General features: G+C 30.9%; 2 protein-coding genes across 2 annotated transcripts; one reads left to right on the forward strand and one right to left on the reverse strand.

The window, feature by feature from the left end:
- Positions 1-1908: 1908 nt before the first annotated feature.
- On the forward strand, positions 1909-4752 carry LOC137814533 (splicing factor U2af small subunit B-like). The gene is made up of 4 exons (XM_068617322.1): positions 1909-2324; positions 2429-2510; positions 3851-3977; positions 4054-4752. Exons 1-4 carry the CDS (start codon positions 1989-1991, stop codon positions 4454-4456), a joined length of 948 nt encoding a protein of 315 aa, XP_068473423.1. The 5' UTR covers positions 1909-1988; the 3' UTR covers positions 4457-4752.
- Positions 4753-6529: 1777 nt separating this feature from the next.
- LOC137814534 (histone deacetylase HDT1) lies at positions 6530-17559 on the reverse strand. The gene is made up of 10 exons (XM_068617323.1): positions 17354-17559; positions 16403-16473; positions 16089-16306; positions 15936-15958; positions 15812-15847; positions 15571-15734; positions 14775-14894; positions 14610-14700; positions 6897-7020; positions 6530-6794 (listed from the first exon to the last, which is right to left on the reverse strand). Exons 1-10 carry the CDS (start codon positions 17364-17366, stop codon positions 6734-6736), a joined length of 921 nt encoding a protein of 306 aa, XP_068473424.1. The 5' UTR covers positions 17367-17559; the 3' UTR covers positions 6530-6733.
- Between the last annotated feature and the right edge of the window lie 6277 nt (positions 17560-23836).

Below are 23836 nucleotides of genomic sequence, written 5' to 3' on the forward strand. Positions count from 1 at the left end.
GAATACAGAAGCAATTTCTTTGGATGACGATGTCGTGCATCAATGTCCTTATGCCAAGCCGCGAAGGACGTTGACGATGAGAGTGTCAAATTCTTATAGGTCTTAAATGAAACCGTGGGATGTTATATAGCATCACTTTTTTTTCCAAATCTGTGTTCCATTTATGATGCGCTCCAATTTTAACAGAGGAAAGTTCCCACTGACAAATAAGGCAAAATAAAACTAATGACTTGAAAGTGATGCCAGAGTTTCCAACTTTGACAGGAAAGTTTTCAACCGAAAATTAAGGTAATATAAAACAAATGACTATTGTGAACAAATCCCAATGATTTTAAAAGATGTTGAATTGAACATTAAAGTTTATATGTTTTTGGAAACAAATAAGCTTTATAGTATTTCCAAAAAGTTCTTACGGAATATTTTGGAATATGGAATTCGTAATTAGCTAGTTTTCAGAAAGTCTTTTCTAGTTTATGGATTATGTAATTTAGAAGTTTTTTACAAATGTGTCTAGATTATATAATCCGAAAGCTATTATGAAATCCAGACTCCCAGATTATATAATTTGAAATATCATTTTAAATTATATAATTCAAAATATAGAAGTAGCACAAAAAAAATAAAAGAGCATTTTTATATTTAAAATAAAAGTAGCACAAAAAGGATAAAAAAGTATTTTCATATTTTATATGGGTGTCTAAAGAATACATGAAAATGTAGTAACAAATAGTTAGCTTTATAACATCAACTTTGACCACTCTTAGGCCCAAGAAAAATTGAACTCCAGTCTCCAGCCAATATAATCCATTATGCTACTACACTTCACTTGTCTCAGACTTGCTTCGTTTCAAGTCATTAGTTTTATATTTGATTTGATGAGATAATTAATAATTTTTTTCTAATAATTAAATATATTTTATTTATTTAAGAGGTAAATATTTTTTCCCTAAATAGGATTTTAAAGTGGAACATTCTGAATAAAAAAAGGTCTAAAGAGACAATTTTGTCTTCTTAAACGGGTCTACACAAATTCAACTCATATTAGCTTAAATATTAACTTAAATTTAACGTAACTTCAAAATATTCACAATATAACCAAAAAAAGAAAGACGCTCTTCAAGAAATATTTTTTTTTTCATAAGAAATATAACACTTAAATGTTTTGTTTTTTTTTTTATCAGCAATAAAAAATAAATAAATGGAAACCACTTCAGAGGTGGTTCAACTCTTATACATAAAGAGCAAAATATCTTACCATACTCCTACCACAAAACATCTATCTGAATATCTAAGGAACAACCAAACTAACTATAGGAAAACCTAAACCCTTAAATGTTATGAATATATTTCATAATTTAGGATAAAAATATTATACTTGTTATTCTTTTAACTAATGTGCATTTAATTTCATAAAATAAGGAAAAAAAATATAGTATGGAGTGTGTGACAAGGCCCCTCACTGACACATTTGAACCTTCCCTACAGATGACGAGAAACTTAATCAATACCGACTTTCCATGGAGAAAAATATATCTTTTTTCTTGAGAAAAATAGAGGAGATTTTCCTGTTTCAACAATTCCTATAAATGGTTCAAATAGGTCAGACAATTTACATTTTTGGTCAAATGAACATTTGTGTAATAAAAGCTGCCTATAATAATCCTCCTATCAAACAAACAAGTTTGAAGTTTTTTTTTTGAGATTATGTCTACCAATTAAGAAAATTATTCCCTATATTTGTTTAGATTGGATATTTACGTTTAAAATAAAATAATGAAATATTATCAAAATTGAATAACATATTTTTAAAAACCTGATGAAAAATAGTTTAATCGAACTACAAATTTCGAACTAAAACAAAATAATGAATTAATTATAAAAAGGAGAGAGAAGTGTGTTCTCAGTGAGAGTGTATAAAAGGATAGAGATAGCGGAGTGAAGGAGAAAAAAAAAAGAAGCGAAAGCGAAACCCTAACCCTAACGGAGAGATGGCGGAGCACTTGGCATCGATATTCGGGACGGAGAAGGACAGGGTTAACTGTCCGTTCTACTTCAAGATCGGCGCTTGCAGGCACGGCGACCGGTGTTCGCGGCTCCACACGAAGCCCACAATCAGCCCAACGTTGGTTCTGTCGAACATGTACCAGAGGCCAGACATGAACATGAACATCATCACCAACCCTAATCAGCCCCAACCCCAATCCCTCGACCCCGACAAGGTCCAGGATCACTTTGACGACTTCTACGAGGATCTCTTCGAGGAGCTCAGCAAGTACGGCCCCATTCAGAGCTTGAATATCTGCGATAATCTCGCCGATCACATGGTCTCTCTCAAAATCCCTCATTCTACCTCTCTCTCGTTTTCCCTTTTCATTTTTAATTTTTCGACTTGGATCGTTTATATGTTTTTTTCAAATTATCTGTGCAGGTGGGGAATGTGTACGTTCAATTTCGGGAAGAAGATCATGCTGCCAACGCCCTCATGAATCTCACTGGGAGATTTTATTCAGGTCCTTCATTTGCCCTTTCACTTCCCCTCGGCTGGGGTTTTTACCTTTTCTCTTTATGTGTTCTCATTATTTGTGGTTTTTATTCTGTTGTTGTTTGTCTGTGCGTGTCGGCAGTTCTTACGAATGTGAAGTAATCAACGGAAGGTAGGTTGCTGTGTGTAGTATCAATATGAATGCGGTTTTTCAAAGAAATTATCTTTTTTTTTTGTAAGCATTGTTAATATTCTTATTTCCATCGGTGAATTAACCAGCATAGAGTTGTTTTAGATTGATTAATGGTCCCAAATTCAAGTCTGGATATATATTTACAATCTTTAGATATAAAGTTGTGCTAAATGGAGAGTTTAACTACCACTCTTTATTGTCCTTCATGTTACAAATAGGATTACCTCCGTTGAGAATGCATGTGGCCTCTTGATAAAAAATTCTATTGGTTTTTGGATTAATAGACTAGAGATATAGTAGGTTGAGTTTTATAGCTCTTTACCATGCAATCTCTTTTCTTTGTCTGTCCTTTTAGTTTTGTTGGGAGTGTCTAGCTTTATTTGATGAAGATGCATGTTGAGATGGTACCTTGTGCTCGGTCACATTGCCGTTTATTCAAAATTATTAGTATTGACTCTACTTGTTTTTGCATTTAGTCAGGATAAGGATTTGGGTGCAATGGTCCTTTTATATTTACGTTTGGTGGCTATGCACACACGGTCGTTGAAAAGGGATTTGTTCAATGACTAGTATTGGAGATCCTATATTGTTTAAAGATATGACTAAATTAAAGTATGCAGTTGGGGTTCAACCCTCACCTTACTAGCATTGTGAGGTTTGAGTTGGATCCAAGCCCAGATAGATGGATGATATCAAAATCTATTTTACTGAGATTTGTTGGGTTTATCGAAGTCACTTGTTATTGAATCACCTAGAACGTTCAATCCTGCAAATTTCATCCTCAGGATGTCTTATCTTGGTGGAGTGTGTTGGAAATCTTTCGTGGTCTTGTGGTATGACCACATTAAGGTATATAAATGGAGGACAACCTTCATCATGTATAAGCCAATTTTGTTAGGTAGTGACGTATTTATAGATTTTTTCCACTTTTTATGTATGACATCAGCCATTATTTACTCTTACTTGCATTGAGTTTTAATTGGCACGAGACAAGAGAAATGTGTTGAATATGTGATTTCACAAATGCTTTTTATGATTGCAACTGGACATAATATTCATATGTAACACTTCTTTTGGGATCATGTAAGAAAATGCTGTACGGATTCTTTTACAACCCTGGTCTCAAAATAACCCTTGACGTTGTGATGAAACTTATAACATACTGATTCATCTAGGTCGCCCAATCATTGTTGATTTTTCTCCTGTTACGGATTTTCGAGAAGCTACTTGTAGGCAGTATGAGGAGAATGTATGCAATCGAGGTGGCTACTGCAACTTCATGCACCTAAAGAAGATTAGCAGGTTGACTATTCATTGTAGTTCCCATGCTTTTCAAGATTTTGCATTTTCTCGTGTTAAAACTCACTTTTAATTTCAGGGATTTGAGAAGGAAATTATTTGGAAGAAATAGGCGGTGGAATGGCCGCAGTGGAAGCCGGAGCAGGAGCCCCCCAAGGAATCGTAACCATGGGGAACATTCACATTCTGTCCGTAATCCTGGTAGAAGAGATTTTGAAAGGCCCCCCCATGGCCACCATGGTAGGAGGCCTAGAAGCCGTAGTCCTCGACACAGAGGAGGAAAACGAAGTAGAAGTCCAGTGGGAGGGAGGGATAGAAGTCCGATCAGAGAAAGTAGTGCAGAAAGGAGAGCTAAGATAGAACAATGGAACAGGGAGAAGGAACAAGATGACTCTGGTAACAAGAACAATACGAAAAGCAATGAGTATCAAGAACGGAGTGGTGCACAAAATGGCAGTGAATCTGGTAACCATCAGATATAGCAGCAAAACGTAGTGATTTGGCCCAAAAATTGGTAGTAAGTGTGGCAGGTAATCTGTTTTGTGTTGTTTGCACCTATTTAGTGGATTTAGTTGCCATTGTTATTCTATTCGGAACTGTCAATTTAGTGATAGAACTTTGTAATATCCATAGCAACAAAAGTTCAATTTTCTGCTTCAATTGTAATGTTCCGCATCATGAAGGGAGGAAGAAAAATGGGAAAAGCGGCGAGTTTAACTTGTTGCAGGATTGAAGCACATTTGATAAAGTTCAACTATGAATGTTTCATATTCTGTTATTGAGCATTGTTGGTTGTTACCTTGGTCGAGGGTCTTTAGATGGAAAATAGATTAATGTTGTATGAATTTCATTGTGAATAACTATAGATTTTAAATAAATGCGTTACCAAGTTTTTTACTTTCCCAAAAATGTGCATACCGTAGGGTGCCTGTATTCACTGAAAACAAAGAGGATTACAGGATAAATATATTTTCTATATACCTAACACTCGTAATCTTGTAGCAGTTCAGTGAACATAATTCTATAGAAATTTTAATAAGACAACTATTCTAGACAATTTTTTATTGCATGGAATTTTATATAAATCGTACAATTGTTTTGGATTGTACTTAAGAAATTCTAGGTTTGGATGTAACTTCTTTAATCTCAAATTAGAAACAAAATTGTTTTTTACTTTGAAAAATTGCACCTTAGATTGAAGTCTGTTTGAAGTTTGTTATTTTAAAAAGTATTAAATTCATCCGCTCAAGCATCTTTTGTCAAACTTAGTATTAAATACGATGTTTAGTTAAAATACTTTAGTTTCGGAATTTTAGTTACTTAGCTAAATCTTTAACTGTAATTTTGTTAATGGAATTCAAACATTGTTATCTCTCAAATTTTGAGCGTGTATTATGAAAGAAAAAATCTCACTGTTCCGTCACTCAAATAACCACAGTTTTTCTTACTTGATGCGTGTATCTTTGATCATAATCATGTATTTGCATGAAGTTACATGGTTGTTATAAAATTTACTACATATAACACTTTATAGTTGAATAACGAGTAAAAGAAATTACCCAGTGCATTCTATTTCTGCCATAATTCATGTTCCTAGATTTTGATATCGCCCGATACCAAAATAGTTTTCTTTGGTTCTTTAACCACAAGAGCTAGCCTACTAAATATGGAATTTACTGCAAGATTGAAGATGGTCTTTTGGCAAGCAACGGAATTTATTGCACGCTAGCAGACTGGTTCCCAAGTTTTAAGCTTAACACATGATGCAAGTCATTGTTTGATTAATGTCCTGCTGCCGCACGTTTTCTTCTCTTTGCTGCCCTTGCTGCCACCAAGTTCCTCAGATTCTATTGTTTTCTTTTCTTTTCTGATGTCCATTATTTTCTGAAACTTAAATCCTAAATTACTTCAAAAAGATATTTTTTGGTTTCATTAAAATTATTTAGACAAAAAGATATTATAAAGTATTTGCCAAGTACTTCTGGTTTCATTTTACTATTTCTTTTTCTAAACTGTTGCGGTTTCTCAGAATAAATTATGAAATAATCCCTCAATTTTGATATGATAACTCCGAACACGTTATTTTATTTCAATTTTTAGTTCCATATATTACGTGCATTTCTTTTATTAATTACTTCGTAGGTTGACTTGTACATCATGTTAGTTAGTATACAAAGAGATATACCGAAATAACTTGTAAATGTGACGTACAATTAAATTGACATATACCTTAAAATTATAAGAAGGAAATTGTGTTTGACGTATCAAATATTATGGATTTTCTTGTACATCATCATCATACAAGGAAAAAGGTCAAGGAAGAAAAACTTAGCCCTAAGCAAGTATTAACATTCAAGTGTTTCACTAAACATATCATGACACTATTTAAGGCATTAAAATATCTCAATAATTTCAAAACTGGCATTTTAAAATTGTTTTAAGATTGGCCATATGCTGATTAATAATTAAAATAGTAAATAATATTTTAGCAACATTTAACTCAATTCACTTTGTTAGTATGTCTTATTTCACGAGTTGAAGTATGCATTTCATCATAAAGACAAATAAAGGAAGGATTCATTTGAAAGGAACTACATACGATCAAGGTTAGCAAGCACAAACCTACAAAATAGAAAACTGGAGATCCGCTCTCAAGTTGATCAATCCAAGTTGGAAACCAACATAACTAAACTGTTTTTTCATGATCATCCAAAACCAGAAACATCAACATACTCATGGCACCGACAAAAAGAAAAACTTTACTTAGCACTGTGCTTGGCCCTATTATGAGAGTTTAAGGCATCTTCTGTCTTAAATGACCTGCAAGCCAATTTAAAAATTATGCATGAATAGATATTACTGATTACTTAGAAAAAGTAAGGAAAAAGAGGCAAATCAATATGAAAATACATCCCCAATCACCTGCTGCAAGGCTTGCAGCTGTAATCTCCCCCTGACTTCGGAGTCTCCCGCTTGTTATTTGCAGTTGATTTACCAGCCTGCTTAGAAGGGTGAGGAGTAGCTATATGGACAACATTCTTGCTATCTGAACAGATAAATTCTCATCAATATCATTTCAGTTTTACTGTGGTGACAACGTACATGCATACACAAGTAAAGAAATCAAACATGTTTAAACTAGAAGTCTCATTTTTGTAAACTGACGAGCTAACCTACCCAATATGCTAAAATCCAACTTTTATTTGGAGAACAAAGGCAATAAGGATCAAATTCTAGACCACTTCTTAAAAGAGACTCTTATACTACGTCATGAAATAACTATTCTATAAGCTTACACTATGGGATGAAAGCACATTAATAATTTATATAACATCTCTTCCCCATGAACATCAAAAGTTCTTCTAGTTGTGATCCTTCAACATTTCCATCACTCTAGTTTCTCATTTTTACAACTCTTCTTTCAAGATAGCTTAGAACTTTTAGTGTTTATGATAGTTTCTACTAACTTGAACCATCATCAGCTTGAAACTTTTTGAATGCACAATAATGAAAGATATTATATTCCTAAGAAAATCTAAAGTTGTACACTAAAACATTTCTAGCCCTTGCTTCTTTATCACAAACGTCATTTACTTTTTGGTTTTCGCTTGATCATTTCCAAATAAATGGTTGCTTCTGGTATTAAGAAGTAAATCCACGCTTAACTTGAATTTCTTCGCAAGAGCACAAATCAATTGATTTTGAAACCTATAATTCCAATTCAAATATTAATAATTTCTTCCACTAAAGGACACATCATTATTAGTCTCCTTATTACCTACATCCAGGAGGAAACCCTGGAGCCATTCTTTCACCACAACTCAATGGAAATTCTAACGATCAATCATGAAGCAATTCTATAAATCAAACCTATAATTCCAATTCAAATATTAATAATTTCTTCCACTAAAGGACACATCATTATTAGTCTCCTTATTACCTACATCCAGGAGGAAACCCTGGAGCCATTCTTTCACCACAACTCAATGGAAATTCTAACGATCAATCATGAAGCAATTCTATAAGAAGAGACTTATTGACAAAGAATAAGTTGAAATTCATCAATGGAGGACTAATGGCACCTATTGACAATGAAGCAAATTTGGAAGCATGGGAGAGATGCAATGGAATTGTAGTCTCATGGATAAAAAAACCCCTAAGCCCTTAAATCAACAGTGTTGTCTATATAGACAATGAAAAACTCTTTGAGAAGACTTGAGAAAAATATTTACCAAGAAGATCACTTTGGGGTTTCAGATCTTGCCTAAGAAATTCATTCTATTAAGCGAGGTAAAAGGTCATTTTTCTATTTTCTACACTGAATAAAAACTGATATAGGATAATTTCGAAGTCCTTGGGCAATTCTGGTTGCTCTTGTACTGTAAGATGTAAAGTTTGTGGTACTGTTGAGGTTATTAAACAACAAAGAGAAATGGAGTATGTGATTTGTGTTTTGAAAGGTCTTGAAGAGATATATAACAGTTGGACTGCAAATATTGCTGATGGTACGTATGACATCTATTCACAAAGTCTTCTCTTTTGTCTTGCAACAAGAAGGATGCAATACATAGCATATTATTAAGATAAAAAATATTCTCAATATTTATAGTAATTAAGAAAAATATCATTAGAATCTTCCTATTCATTTAAGCATATCTTTATTTTCTTTTTAAAGGTTTAAGTTATTACAAAATAGAGATAATGAGAATGTAATTGGTGTGATTGATATCAATAAAATAATTATTTTCTTACATAGTTCAAGTTGGTATCATAGCCCTTGATCTTGGGAGTCATCTTTTTGCTGAAAGTCCTCATCGTCGTTGTTCACCTCGTCAGTGAGATTAGTGGTGGACCAAAATAGTGTGCCTCACTTGTCGCCACCATATACAAGGTTGTCGGGCCCTTTTGAGCACCCAAGGGCTGACGTCTCATTTGACTTTGATTTGGTTTTGTTGCCAAACAAGTCCTTTTTGTTCGGAATCAAAGTAATAAAGATTGAATCTTTATTATCTATTTGTTTTGTGTTTTTCAATGTCTAGTATGAAAGCTTTTAAAGAAAATTTTGATCATTTGAGAACAATGATTGAATCAATGACTAAGTCCTCTAGATTGTATACACTACCCCTGAAAGGTAAGAGTACATTCAATATTATTGACTCTATCTCATGGTTTGGATTCTTGATTTAAGAGCAACCAATCACATGACTCCTTTTCCTAAGCTCTTCAATTCGTATGTCAAGATGACCAGAGAACCACTCATTACAACTGCAAATGGTGATAGTGTTCCCAAATGTGAATCCGTGAATATTACTTTAGAATCATTTATTGCATTAAAAAATGTTTTATGTCCAACAACCAATAGTCTTATCTCTATACAAAAGATTTGAATGGTTTTGAAACTTTTTTCCTCTTCTTATTGTGTATTTCAGGACATTGTCATGAGGAAGACGATTTTAATTGGTAAGCAACAGAATGGGTTGTATCTATTGGAATCCAAGGGCCAAAATAAAACAAAGGTCATAAGCCAACAACCAACATCAGAAACATGAGCAAATATGACTTCATCATAAAAGACTTGGGCATCCTTCCTTCAAACTTATAAAATATTTGTTTCCTCATTTGTTCACTATTGAGTTTGTTGAGTCTTTCAAATGTGATAATTGTCACCTGTCAAAGCATATCGTACATCTTATCGCATAATTGGTAAAAAAGAGTAATTTCCAATTTGACTTGATTCAATCTGATGTTTGGAGATCTATTTTTGGAGTAAAAATGGTTTGTTATTAAGTCTGATAATGGTACCGAATATGTGAATCAAGAATTCTCCAAATTTGTTTCATAATGATATTGTTCATGAACTAACACATGTTTAACACTCCACCTCAAAATAGAGTTGCAAAAAGGAAAAATCGTCATCTTCTAGAGGTAACTAAAACCCTCCTTTTCTAATAGACATTGATGCCATAAAAATTCCTACCTCAGTACTAGAAGTCATGATATTGGACTCAATCCATGAGAGAGGAGATGGATGCTTTAGAAAGTAACTCAACATGGGAGAAAAGAGTAGCTTACAAATAGATATTTATAGTGAAACATAAGGCATATGGGTCAATAGACAATAGATAGTTATAAACCTAGACTGGTTGCAAAGAGGTGTGGAATTGATTGAGACTTTTTCACCTGTAGCAAAGATGAATACATTCATGTTGTTCTTGCTCTAGCAGCTCATTTTGGATGGGAATTACACTAGCTGGATGTGAAGAATGTCTTTCTTCATGGAAATTTAGAAGAAGTGTACATGGAGATTCCTCCCAGATTTGAAACTCATGGTGAAAGGAATAAGGTATACCTCTTAAAGAAGGATTTATATGGTCTTCAACAATCTCCAAGAGCATGGTTTGAGAGATTTACAAAAGCAACGACTTAGGATATAAGCAAAGTCAAGGTGATTATACTTTATTCCTAAACACTCTTACAGGTAAATTCACTATTGTTGGTATATGTGGATGACATTTATTACAGGAGATAATGAAATAGAGAAATTGCCTTTAAAGACAAAATTAGTGGCTCAATTTGAAATTGAAAACCTAAGAAAACTTAAGTATTTCTTTGGAATAGAGGTAGCTTATTTAAAAAAGGGGATTTTTCATCTCTCAAAGAAAATATATACTTGATTTGCTTAAAGAAATAAGTAAGTTGGGATGTAGAACCTGAGGAATTGCTATCGAACAAAATTGGAAAAAACCCAATACTAGAGATTAGTAGGAAAACTTTCTTATGTATCACACAAGGATAGACACTATATATTTCTTAAAAACAAGTCTAGTGACATGGAGAAGCAAAAAAACAAGATAGAGTATCCCACTCTAGCGTAGAAGCTGAATTTTGAGTCCTTGCTCAAGGTGTGTGTGAAGGACTTTGGATGAAGACTACACTTGATGACCTTAAAATAAAGGTTGACAGCCTATGTAACTGTACTGTTAATAACAAGTCAGTCATGAACAGTGCCCATAAAATCCAATGCAACATGATAGGACCACACATATATTGAAATTGATGGATACTTCATAAAAAATTATATTGATAGAGGTCTAGTGGTTACTACTCATGTCTCTAAGATAGCAGACATTCTCATTAAAGGGCTTCCTTTAGGGAAGATTCTAAGATCTTGTAGGCAAGTTGGAAATAATTGATATTCATTTACCAAATTGGGGGGAGGGGGGAGGGGGGGGGGGGGGAGTGTTGTAAATAGCATATTATTAAGATAAAAAATATTCTCAATATCTCTATATTAATTAGGAACAAATATCCACATCATAACCTTCCTCTTCATTTCAGCATATTTTTTATTTCCTTTTTAAAGGTTTGGGTTATTACAAGTAGAGAATGTAATTGGTATTAATAAAATAACTTTATTTTCTTACATAGTTCAAGTAAGGACAACTTACTAGAAACCTTGAGGAAAATCCAAAGGTCATTTTTAATTCTGCAGACAGACAGAATTTCAAAACAACGAAAGAGGAAGATACCAAGGTTGTGGACTTACCAAACAACACAAATATTGCAACAAAATGTTACACTTTTTTTAAAAAGGGCTTCCTCCTGGATATAAGTCCGGGAATCACATTCATTGATAACAAATCATCAAGCTCACAACAATCTCAGGGGAGTATGTCTTCAACAATTCAGAATAATATCAAGCATGAAGCTAAAAGGGACCAACTCAGTCCAAAACAAGCGAAGCAACTACTTAACTTGCTAGTACAACATCTCAGATCACTAGGTCAGAATTTTAATAGTGTTAACCAAGTCAATCCTACTTCTTCATGTGTTGGCGGGTCATATACTCAACATCAACATGCAACAAGCCAGTTAGTTAATTCCTAGACAAACATGATTTCATGGATCCTTGATTTAGGAGTCAAAGATCATGTCAAACAATAAATCATATTTTGCTAGCTTCCACAGTATTAAAACAAGCAATGTACTTCAGCCAAATAGATCCATAATTTCTACCAAACAACTTGCTTTTGCAGCCATTTTCAACTCTTTAATATCTTGTACATACTAAGTTTACCTTCAATATCATATCTATTCAACAACTTGTTTCACTTTGAATTGTAAATTGTGTTTATCGTATTGAGGATGTACCTAAATTGAAGATGTTTGGGCTTTATGACTAACACAATGGACTCCATCTTCTTAGAGAACCAAAAGTGTCGTGTAAGTCACATTTTTCTATTCTAGTACACCTTCTGTTAACATTGCTCAATTCAAAACTGTTTTAATGTTTGATTTCTGGCCTTACAGACTTCGCAACCTTTCCAATAAGGTGATGGGCCCCATTTGTACAAATTATCCATGTGCCAAATATCTGAACAATAGAGTCTCTCATACCTATCATTTTACAAAACAATTGAAGTTTCCTTTTCCATCTAGCATATGCTTTGCAAAACAACCTTTTGATTTAATCCACAGTGATAATTGGGGGCCACTTTCCATTCTTCCTTGCATGGACACAAGTATTTTCTAACTACAGTCGATGCTTACACATGGTTGTTACTGTGAAAGCCAAAACTAAGACCAGGAAATTATTACATGACTTCACTATTTTTATCCAAACTAAATTTCATGCATGCATCAAGAGTGTAAGATCAGATATGGTAAAGAGTTTCAATGCCCTGATTTTTATGAAAAATTTGGACTGGCATAAAAATATCTGCATTGAAACTCCACATCAAATTTTGTAGTTTGAAAAAAGCATGGACATATATTGAATCTTGCAGCAGGATTGTCTTTTCATTCACATTTATCTTAATGTTTTAGGTCATTTGCTGTTGCACATGTCGTACACATTATAAATATGACTCATTCACCAATTCTTCACAACCTACAAATAAGGCACAAATCCTTTTATAATCAATAATATTTGGATTATATATGTATTATTAAAAACATTTTTATTTATTTATATGTACCTTTATTATTAGAGGATATTAGCTTCTTTGTTTATCATATTGATTTCATTTTCTCAACATAAAGCATTCTTGCTCAAAGTTACAAGACTTGAGAGTCTACACATGGAAACTCCAGAAACTCGTAAGAGTCTACTTCATATGAAAAATAAATATATGTAAATAACATAACCAGTTCCACTTTCAGACATTTAACATTTTCTGCAGAGGCATGAAACTGATAAAAAAAATTAGGTAAAAAGGACAACAACCAGGTACAACTTGCAGGATCAAAAGAACAGAACCAAGTCTATCTCACGTGAAAACAAAAGCAGAAGTGCTTACCTCTTTGCGCAAGAGAATGAGCAACATGCCTGAGCCTTCCCCAACACTATTCTTGTACTGATTCACATCTCCTCCACTAAAAACTACTGACCTATTGCTCGAAAAATATGTTATACTTGCAACCCTTCTCCCCACTAACTAACCTTAGTTATTGTAACCTCTTGTTTTTTCTTAAAATAAAATATTATAGTTATTTATTTGACTTAACTAAAATTATTTTATTGGGATTAACGAATAAAATAAAATATAATTTAGTTTATTGATTATTGTCTATGGAGCTTCTAGTACTTGTGAACTACAATGATTAACATATCTTCTCCGAAATGTTCCTTTTATTCCTCTAGCATTGTTTTATTGTACATCCAGTCAGCAGCTCGTCATATTGTTTCAAATCCAAGTTTCCATATATGCACCAAACACTATAGACAGTTGGCTGACTTTTTTTACCAAACAATTGGAACCTTTTGAGTTTTCAAAGCTTCTTTCCAATTTGGGAGTCCTAAATATTCACTCTCAAGCTTGTATTATGTAATTAGCTGTAAAATTAATTACAACTGTAGTAAACTGTAATTCTCTTGTAGAGGGAGCCACTGCCAGAAGTATAAATTGGCTGGATAACATGCTAATGATTACTAGAAAAAGGCAAGGCTTGGCCAGAAAATATGTAAGGTTGAAGGGGTTTGATGACAAGAGCTAAAGTTCAAAACCAAGGCGGAGGTAAATGATTTTGGTGAAAGGGGTGTGTTTAACCAATATCCAAAGTTCACACCTGAGGGGGAGGCAGATGATTTTAGAAGGATTCCAACCCTAAAAAATTTGAGCATAAGCCATATAAAATCAGAAAAACCTCCTAAACAAATAAATGGGACACAACATAAGAAAAGGGATAAAGTGAGGGGCTTCCCCCTGATTAGAATAGTGAATATTAACTGTGAACGTGTGATAGCAGCTGTGATTTTCAATGATATCCAGGTATCACTACTGCTCCAAGAAATTGTGATGTGATGATGAGCTAAAAGAACCATGGGTGACCAATCAATAACCATGCCGTCTTGTAACAGCACAAAATGCTGCTATTACCTGCCCTAAAACCTCACATCTAAATTACATTATTCACACCTTAATATATCCAATTTAGCATGGGGAGACCAAACAACAGCATACTGCTATTAACTACCCTAAAACCTCACATCTAAATTATATTATTCACATATAAATTTATCCAATTTACCGCACCCAAACGAGATCAAAACAAAATAAGGCTTGAGGTGAAAACATAAGGATTATTTACAACAACAAAAAATGGAGGGGGGAGGGGGGACCTAGACCAACTAACCAGTCTTCTGAGGAGTAACAAATTTTGCCTTTTTCTCAGGGACAGGTGTTTTCTTAGAAGATTCAATCTTCCGCTTATTGCCTTCTTCAATCTATATGAGAAAAAAATTAAAGTTATATTCAAAACCAACCACACAAATGGAACACCTCATTAGTCGATCCTTACCTTCTTGGGTGTCTCCTCATCAGATTCATCGTCATCACCATCCTCATCCTCCTCCTCCTCATCATCATCATCACTATCCTCATCACCTTCACTACTTTCTATGTCACCATTTGCTGTGGGCTGAACAATATATTATTCCAGAAAAATAACAATCAACTAAATAAACTTAAATATCAATCATTAAAAAATTCCTTCAATCCAAAGTCAACTAATCAGAATAGCAAGCCCATACCAGATTAAACAACATAGAGAAGAAACACAATGCCCCTGAGAATAATTACCCAGCTAACAAACATGTAGTATAGAAAGCATATTTCAAAAATCTTACTTCAACCAAACAGTTGACAATTCTTATCATGACAAGTTGACTAAATAATGAATGAATGATTATAAGGACAGATTGGACAACCAATAACATAACTCAACTACAATCATCATCAATAAATTTTGTATTCACACACTGATATCTGATGACAACGGATATTCACAATGAACATAAGAAAACCAAAATAGATGAGTAAACATACATGAGAAAACAAAGCAATGTTTTTACTGCCAAACAATCAAGTTTCTCTCATACCTAGTAAGTCATGGTAATGCATTTTTGTTACAAACATCTACACCTTGTTCTGTTGCCCTTTTTCACACCAATCAGTAATATTTAGGATTTGAATTTTTCAAAACATATCAGTTAATTAACAGCAGCATAAAAATTAGATACCATCAAACAAATCATGCTAGAGTAAAGAACATCAGCAGTCTATTATAAAAGTCATTTTCTAGATTATACAGATACCTTATCTTCACTTGAATCATCATCATCATCAGATTCGGATGAATCTTCATCTTCGACATTTGTATCCTTTTCCTTAGCCTTTTCATTCTTCCTTGGATCTGCTATCTTCTTCTGTTTAGCCTCATCAAGTTTGACACCATTCTTCACCTTAAACTCATGTTTCCCTACGTAAATGGTTCACAATATACACTAGATAAACTGTTTTATGACATTATAGCGACAACAGACGGAAATATTTTACCATTGGCAGCACTAACTGGAATATCTTCATCAAAATCTGAAAGAAATACATTAGAATAAGTTCAGTTAGTAATAATAATAACAACAACAACAATACGGATAATATTCTAGAAAAAGTATCTCACCGTCAGAATCTTCATCATTATCAGTAATGATAAAAAAAGAATGAAGTTAAGGACACATATTAGCATTATTAGTAAGGAGATCACAGAATGGATTAGAGACTGTCAAGAGAAAATATGTTTTCATGTCAAAGTAAAATAGTATTAAAAGGATATGACTCCGACTGAGATTGAGCTTTGAATCCGGTAAAGAAGACACTCCCATTTTTCCAGCTATGGGATAGCTCAAATTCCTTCTCAAATATTAAATCATAAGATATTTGAGGAAATTTATCAGAAGAAAGAGTTCCAAGCACAAGCTTCTGGTTACCAAACTTCACGTTCAGGGCTACCAGTTCACCTCCTTTAGCCTTAGTCACATCCCCCAGGCATGCCTGTGAAATGATGATTTAATCATTTAAACAAAACCATTATTAATTCTAAGTAAGCTTGATGACCCAATGTTCATTTGTTAATAAATAAAGATATACATTTGAAAGGTGGATAATCTTGTCATCTCCTGGATCGACCTTGAGAGATTGTCCACTTTTCACTTCAACACCTAAAAAGGATAGAAAATAGAAATATGATGCTAATTTAATAATACTTTTTGTCCCATGAATATAACACTAAATGCGATTTTTTTCTGCAATTTTGGAATCATACGACGCGATTCAATCACAAAAGTATGATTTAACTCCATTCTCCACCGCAACCTAAGATATCTTTCAACAGGATGAATAAACCCAAATAGAGAAACAAATTTAATTACTTTTGCAATTGCAAATAGTTTTACACTCCCAGGACCCACCTTTAAAACCTCAACATTAAATTTTAATGTAAAATTACACAATCAATTTTTCTCCTAATATAAACTTTGGGGTCAAATACTTCAATGACACACTTCAAAATTTGGTAGAAAGATGAAGTTCTTCACAGACTCCATTACTGGCCAAATGAACTATATGAAGTGATTAATAAATTAATAGAAAGTGGCACCGGTGGCCTATAACATGTGTGATGGTTGGTAACAATAATTGTTAAGAGTTGAGTAAAGAGTGGCTAAACTATAGAAACACTGATCACATCCGTACCAGTATTAAACAGAAACCAAACTTCACAAAACCTAAGGACAATTACCATACATAATGAAATGCAGGAATTAGAAAAAAAAAAAAAAAAAAAACCGTCTATGCATGAAGATATTGGATTATCTAATAAACATAGTAAAATCACAATTTCAACACATTCTAACAAAACTGAAGGAATGCTTCGCTCCCCGAAAAATGAAAAAGAAATCAACCATGAGTACTGTGCTAGGTTAATAAATTTATACAGTAAACAATTGTAAGAAGAAGACATCAGAATAAAAACACACGAAATAGAAGATAAATGGCGAGGGTAACCAAACGAAGAGCGAACTGAAAAAGAAACGCTGTTACCCCAAAACTCCATGGATGCAAACACAATTCAAGGAAGAAGAAATGTTTCCAGAAGAAGCCTAACAGTTTCAGAGTCCTTGATGGAATGGATTTATTTAGGGCATTCCTTTCTTACATATTAGTTTACATTTTGAATTTGAAAAAATTATTACTTTTATAAAACTTTTTTATTTACTGGTCGAAGTTTCTCACACTTTTTTTATAACAACTGACGAAACCATGGGCTCAGATTTTTTATTCTCATAATTTATTATTTTTATGAATAATTATTTAAAAAAGAAAAAATATTAGAATAAAAAATTATATCTATATGTAAAAATATTTATTATTTAAAATAAATAAAATTTATTTAATTATTTAGTTTATTAATAAATAAATTGCAAGTAAAATGTTTTTTTGGTATATTTTGCTTCAAGCAAAGTTTTCTTTTGCATATTTCGCTTAAAGGAGAAAATTCTTGCTCAAACAATAAAATGGTAAAAATTTTTGAGTTTGTTTTTGTTCAAACGTAGACAATCTCGTTCAGATGAAATCCATTTTCGTTCAAACGAAAGAAAATCTCGCTTAAACAAAAATAGGATGAATTTTGAGGTATTTTTTAGTTGATTTTTGATTAAGTAAGAGAATTATTTTCAAGCAAAATTATTTTTACTCAAAATAAAAAAACTTAAATTTTAAAAATTTTGTTTTGTGCTCTTTTTTATTGTTTATTTTTAATTAATTTTTATGTGAATTTTAATTATAAAATTAATTGAAAAATCTTTGATTTTTATGTGTTTATGTAATTTTTGGTTTATTTGCTTAGTAAGCTTTGTTACAAGTAAATCATATAAAGCAAGGAGGAAGGTACATTTAATAATTTCAAAGAACTATATAAACCTCCTAAATGTGAAAAGACAAAAGTAATGAATATATTTATCATGAGAAACAAAATGTGAACAAATATTTCTTGCATATGACTTAGATAAAGTACTATATTAATTTAGCTTCTCTTTTAATTTGAGGACTATGCATTGCTTTGGTGGAACTGAATCCAAAAAGACATTAAAAAGGATAAAAATGTATCATTCACGTTATATATGAGGAAATTTTTTATCCTAACCTATTAAGGAAATAATAATTATCAAATTATATGCAATTAATTTAATAATGATAGAATCTCATTATTAGTATCATACTTAATTATATTCTAATTTGGAGGGAGAAACTCCTTATATATTTCCTATACATGAAGTGATATACACACATAAGAGAATAAGAAACCTTTCTTCTTCTTACCATTTTTTATCATTTTCTTATCTAACCTATTAACCAAAGGATGTGTCTCAAACACCAAATTTTTTATCAAAGAACTAAGAGTATTGACAAAACAACGAAGAGAATGAAGACTACATTAATCAAGGTAAAGATTACAGATTTTTTTGAAGTTCAGGCTGCTATGGTTGTTAAGTTTTATAGAGTTATACATGTTATGAAGGGAGCTCAAAAGATGAGGCTTACTAATGTCTGACTTGAATGTGATTTATGTCTTGGTTTGTGCTACATTTACTGCTAGGACTACTTTCGTGGATGTTTCGTAATCGATTGAATATTTGTCTTAATTACCATATTTTTCGTGAAGGAAATGCATGTGTTGATAAGTTGATTAATTTATGATTTTTTTTCATAGATAACCATTTCTTTAGTACAACAGGCTTCCATCTAATATGTTTTTAAAAAATTTTATGAATCTGTATAGTTTACCTATGTATCTTTTTGTTAGCATATGAGTTTTGGTCTAGTTCCCCCATATTTTTGTATTTTTTGTAATAATATTTTTTTGACAGATGATTGTTGTTACTTGAGGTGTCAGTATAACTGAAATGTCAAGTTGTATAATGATACCTAACATAACATTTTTTATAAATAAAATAAAATGAACCCCACCATGACTAAATTCATTAATGTCCTGGATAGAAATACATAGGTGGTAGAACTCCAATACTACAGCTCCTTAGAGGAAGTAAAGCATCAAGATTATAAAGTGAAAATACACATTCAAAGAAGGAAAACCTGGAAAAAAAAAAAAAAGTCACTAAGGTAACTCGTACCACACTCAAAATTTGGAGAGGTAGTCTAAGATTTTATAAACACAAACTTTCACATGTGTTTCCTTCAATACATAAAAAGGAAGTAAGTAGACCACCACAAATCCAAATCCACCTCTTATCCTTTTTCTTTTTCCAACCTCTACCTCCTTCACGATATTATAACAATACAAAGATTGTAAAATGTTATAATAAATGTTTAGGATATGAACACTAACTTAGTCAGTTGTCCTACAAAGAGAACAACGATAATGTTGGATATTGAATATTTTTAAATTTTTTATTAATTTTATTAAAGGCAATTTTCTAACGGTGGACATCACAATGTATTAATATCTCTAAAACGCATAATCGGCTCCCAAATCCAAAATTTGTTTCAAAGATAATTTTTTTTTAAAATATTTTTTTATAGTTCTCTTTAATAAATTATCGTGGCTACCATCTTGTCGTGACTCTGCTTCATTTACATGAATGATCATTGACCATGCAACTCTTTCATTTTGGATTAATACTCACTTCCTTTCCTTTGAATAAATAATTATCAAAATTTATGTTTTCATTTTTTAATTAAGACTTGATTAATTTAAATGAATGATCATTACATTGTTTTCATTTTTGTTGCATCAATACTTTATTAATATACTATATCTCCGTGCGTTTCACGAGAAAAAAAAATCAAGTATTAATTATTTATGAAATATTATTAATACATTAATAAATAAATAAATAACTCTAATTTATCCTTATTTCAGTTGAATTTTTTTTTTTTTTTTTCAATAAACACTCAGAAAGTGTCTTATAGCACCACCGTTTTAGGGTCAGTTGAAGAATTTGAGTCACTTTTGTTCCAATAAACACTCAGTAAGTGACTTATAGCACCACATGTAAAACTTTATGTTTTTAGTAAAATATTATTTTTTCGAAAAAATGATTAGAGTGAGACTTGTTAAAACTGTCTGTTTATAAATCAATATTTTTACACATTTTTATTTTATTTTTAAGCCTGAAATAATATTAATACTTTTATCTTTATTTTTTTTACCAAGAAAGTATCAAAATCATATTATTTAATAAAAACCCAAGTAAAGAGTAATAAACGCAAACACTTAATTTTATTTGAATAATTAAAATATTTTAAAATACGTAAAATAGAGTTAGCTTTAAAAAATACAAAAAAAAAGAGAAAAAAATAATTGAAATAAAAATTAAGAAATATATTTTGTCTAAAAAATACATGTTCAGTGTGTAATTTAACACTTTTATTTACTAAAAGGCAAGATAAAAAGAATATCTTAATCCCACAAAAACTATAGCTCGATTCCTTTTTCCTTCGTATGCACCACATACCTACTTAGTTTGGGTGTTTTCTTCTTGCACCTCCACAGTTCCTTTCTGTACCTCTATATTTTTTAATTTCAAAATTATCACTTGATAAAAAAGTATTTTTTTAATTGTATAATCTGTCCACTTCCAAATTAAACAAATTAAAATATAATTTTATATTTAAAATTGTAGAGTTTGAAATATATTTTTCTAGATTTTCAAATATCTTATTAATTTTACAATTTAGAATACAAATTGTAGAATTTTTAAAATACCTTCAAAACTTTATAATTTAAAATGCAAAGTTATATTTTAAATTTTTAGGATTACTAAGATGTTTTTTAATTCAGAAAACATAGTATGATCTCTATCATTTAGAATACAAAATTATATTTTAAATTGTAGAATTCAAAGTATTTTTTATTTATAATATAATTTTATATTTTAAATCTTATATTTCAAATCGGAGAGTTCAAAAAGTATCATTCCAAAAAAATACCTTCAAAATTTTATAATTTGAAAACATTAAATTAGACTTTTCATATGGAGTTAAAAAAAAAAATGGAGGTGCAGGAAGGAAACACCCTCATTTTACACCCATTCAACTCTTTTTTTCCGCATTCCTAACTCCCACATTTATTTTTTGGCAATTTTTTCTTACACCCAATTTTTTTTTTAACCTGCACCCTGCATAGTTTTAAATTTCCGAATATACTTTTCATTCCGAAAATGAAAATCCATAATTAAAAAAAATACAATACATAAAAGTAAATCCAAAAGAGATTATTGTGTTTTAGAAATAAAAATGGAAACAAAAAGAAAAATCCCATTCTGAATAAAAAAGTCTGCAATATAAAAATTTTGTTTTGGAAAAAAAATTCAGAAACATATTCTGGAAAAGTTATCAAAAATGTATTTTTACATGTACCCCCATTTTATTTAAGGAAATTTTCGTTTTTTCATACTAAAATTGGATGCAGTGATATGGTGCAGGAAGTAATTGTCTCCTTTTTTACACCTGTCGTTGGCCCTTTGCCAAAAAAAAAAGGCTAAAAGATGAGTTTTTTTTTTTTGTTCTTTTTAAGAAGTCGTGGCTGCAGAGGTGTTTTTAATATCTTTTTTAGTGAAGTCCTCCTTGCAAACACAATTTTTTTTTTTTTTTTTTTTAATGTTTTGAACAATGTAATTAATTAATTATTTAAATTTTAAGATAATTAATTCATTATTTCTTAATTACTATTTTGGAGAGTTTATCATTTTAATGCAGACAAAGAGATTTAAAATAATTTATTTAAAACTAATTAAATTTAATTTATTAATGAAATTATATATAATCAAATCTCTATTAAATAAAATAAAATAAAATGAATATTATAAGTAGACACTTGCTTTTTCATTAACCTAATAATAAAGGTATTAGCTCTCTCAAAAATCCTAAATCAAAAACCTTAAATCATAAACTCTAAACCCTAAAATAAATATATAAATTAAAAGTAAAATAAAAATAAAAATTTATTAATAAATAAATGAGGTATTTCAGACACCTCAACCTAAAGTTATCACTACCCCCACCTAGTACCTTTTATAGATTATACAAATTAGCAGCTTTAAATACTAATCAAATAAAAAAAACAGCTCTTTAAAAAAATCAAGACCATACATTCAATTACACTACAATAAGAATTTCGATGTAATCTTTTTTTTTTTTAAAAATCTTATAATTTCTATATCTTCACAATTCATTTTCAATAATTAGTGATAGAAAATACAGGAAGAATAATAATAAAATAAAATAAAATAAACATAAAAATTATAAACTGAGAAGATAAAAAGAAATTTACTTTTGTATAGTCCCAACTGCATCACCTATGTGACACTTAAATGTGTAAAAGAGAATTTGTTCATCCAATGCATGTTTGACAGTTTTTAGTATACCTAAGGGATATGGATTGGAGAAGCTAGCGGTGGTGGTCGGTTCATTCACGTGGAGGCTTCTTTTTGGGTTCATTGGAGGCTGCATTGTTCTTGTGACACGACCATGGCGCTGTCATCTACAAAGCACTGTCTTCATCGTTTGGGAAAGATAACCAAAGTAATTGTTGCATGCAAATTTTCAGTACCAGTTAGCATTGACACGCATGCACTTCAAAATTATAACGGTAAAATTTATAGTGAGATAAAGAAAAAGTGTTAGTGTCATATTTCAACCAATGGATGAAGTCTTTTTCCACTAAGATATGTGTTGGTTTGAATGTTAGGTAATGGAAATTATAAATATAATTAATGTTGAATTAAAAGCAAGTGATTTTGTTTTTGGTTGGTTAGGTATTTTATTGTTTTGCTGTTGTTGTGAAGGTATGTTGCATTTATTTAAAAATTGAAGGTTTTTTTTTCTAGATGTATAAGAGTTGAATCATTAAGTTGATCACATTTATTTAATTATTTTTCTGATAAAAAAAATAAAAATCAATATAATAATTTTGGGAAAAAATGAAAAAATTAGTTGAGATACTTTGACTGTTAAAGATTTTATTTATTTATAATTTTGAATTTTTTTATCATAAAGAAATTCATAATTTTGAAATAACATTATCAATAAAAAAATTGTAGTTTAAAAAAACTAATTTTAATCTTAATTTAGATTGATTTTTCTTTTGGAACATATGATTTTTTTTTATGTAATAATAGTTAAAAAACATCATAATGGTTAAAAGAACTAATGTAGTTTCAAGTTTGATTTTTATTATTTTGTATGAATAATGAATAAAATAATAGTTTTAATTATTACAAAGACATTTAAAATTATAAATATCATTTTGCCAATAAAAAATTATTTTTTCAAATGAATTTAATTTCTGTAATTTTTAAATATTATTATGAGGGATAAAAATCTCCACTGAATTGTTTATGAAAATATTAAACGTGTAAATATTGCTAATGAATATTTTTAACTATCATTATATTAAAATCATAAAAAAATATTATTTTTTAAATATAATGCATTTTTAAAACATCCACTATGTTCAACACCTTTTAAAAATATATATAATATTAAAATGGGATACTGATATCT

Source organism: Phaseolus vulgaris, chromosome 1 (assembly GCF_000499845.2).
Source record: "Phaseolus vulgaris cultivar G19833 chromosome 1, P. vulgaris v2.0, whole genome shotgun sequence".
Taxonomy (NCBI): domain Eukaryota; kingdom Viridiplantae; phylum Streptophyta; class Magnoliopsida; order Fabales; family Fabaceae; genus Phaseolus; species Phaseolus vulgaris.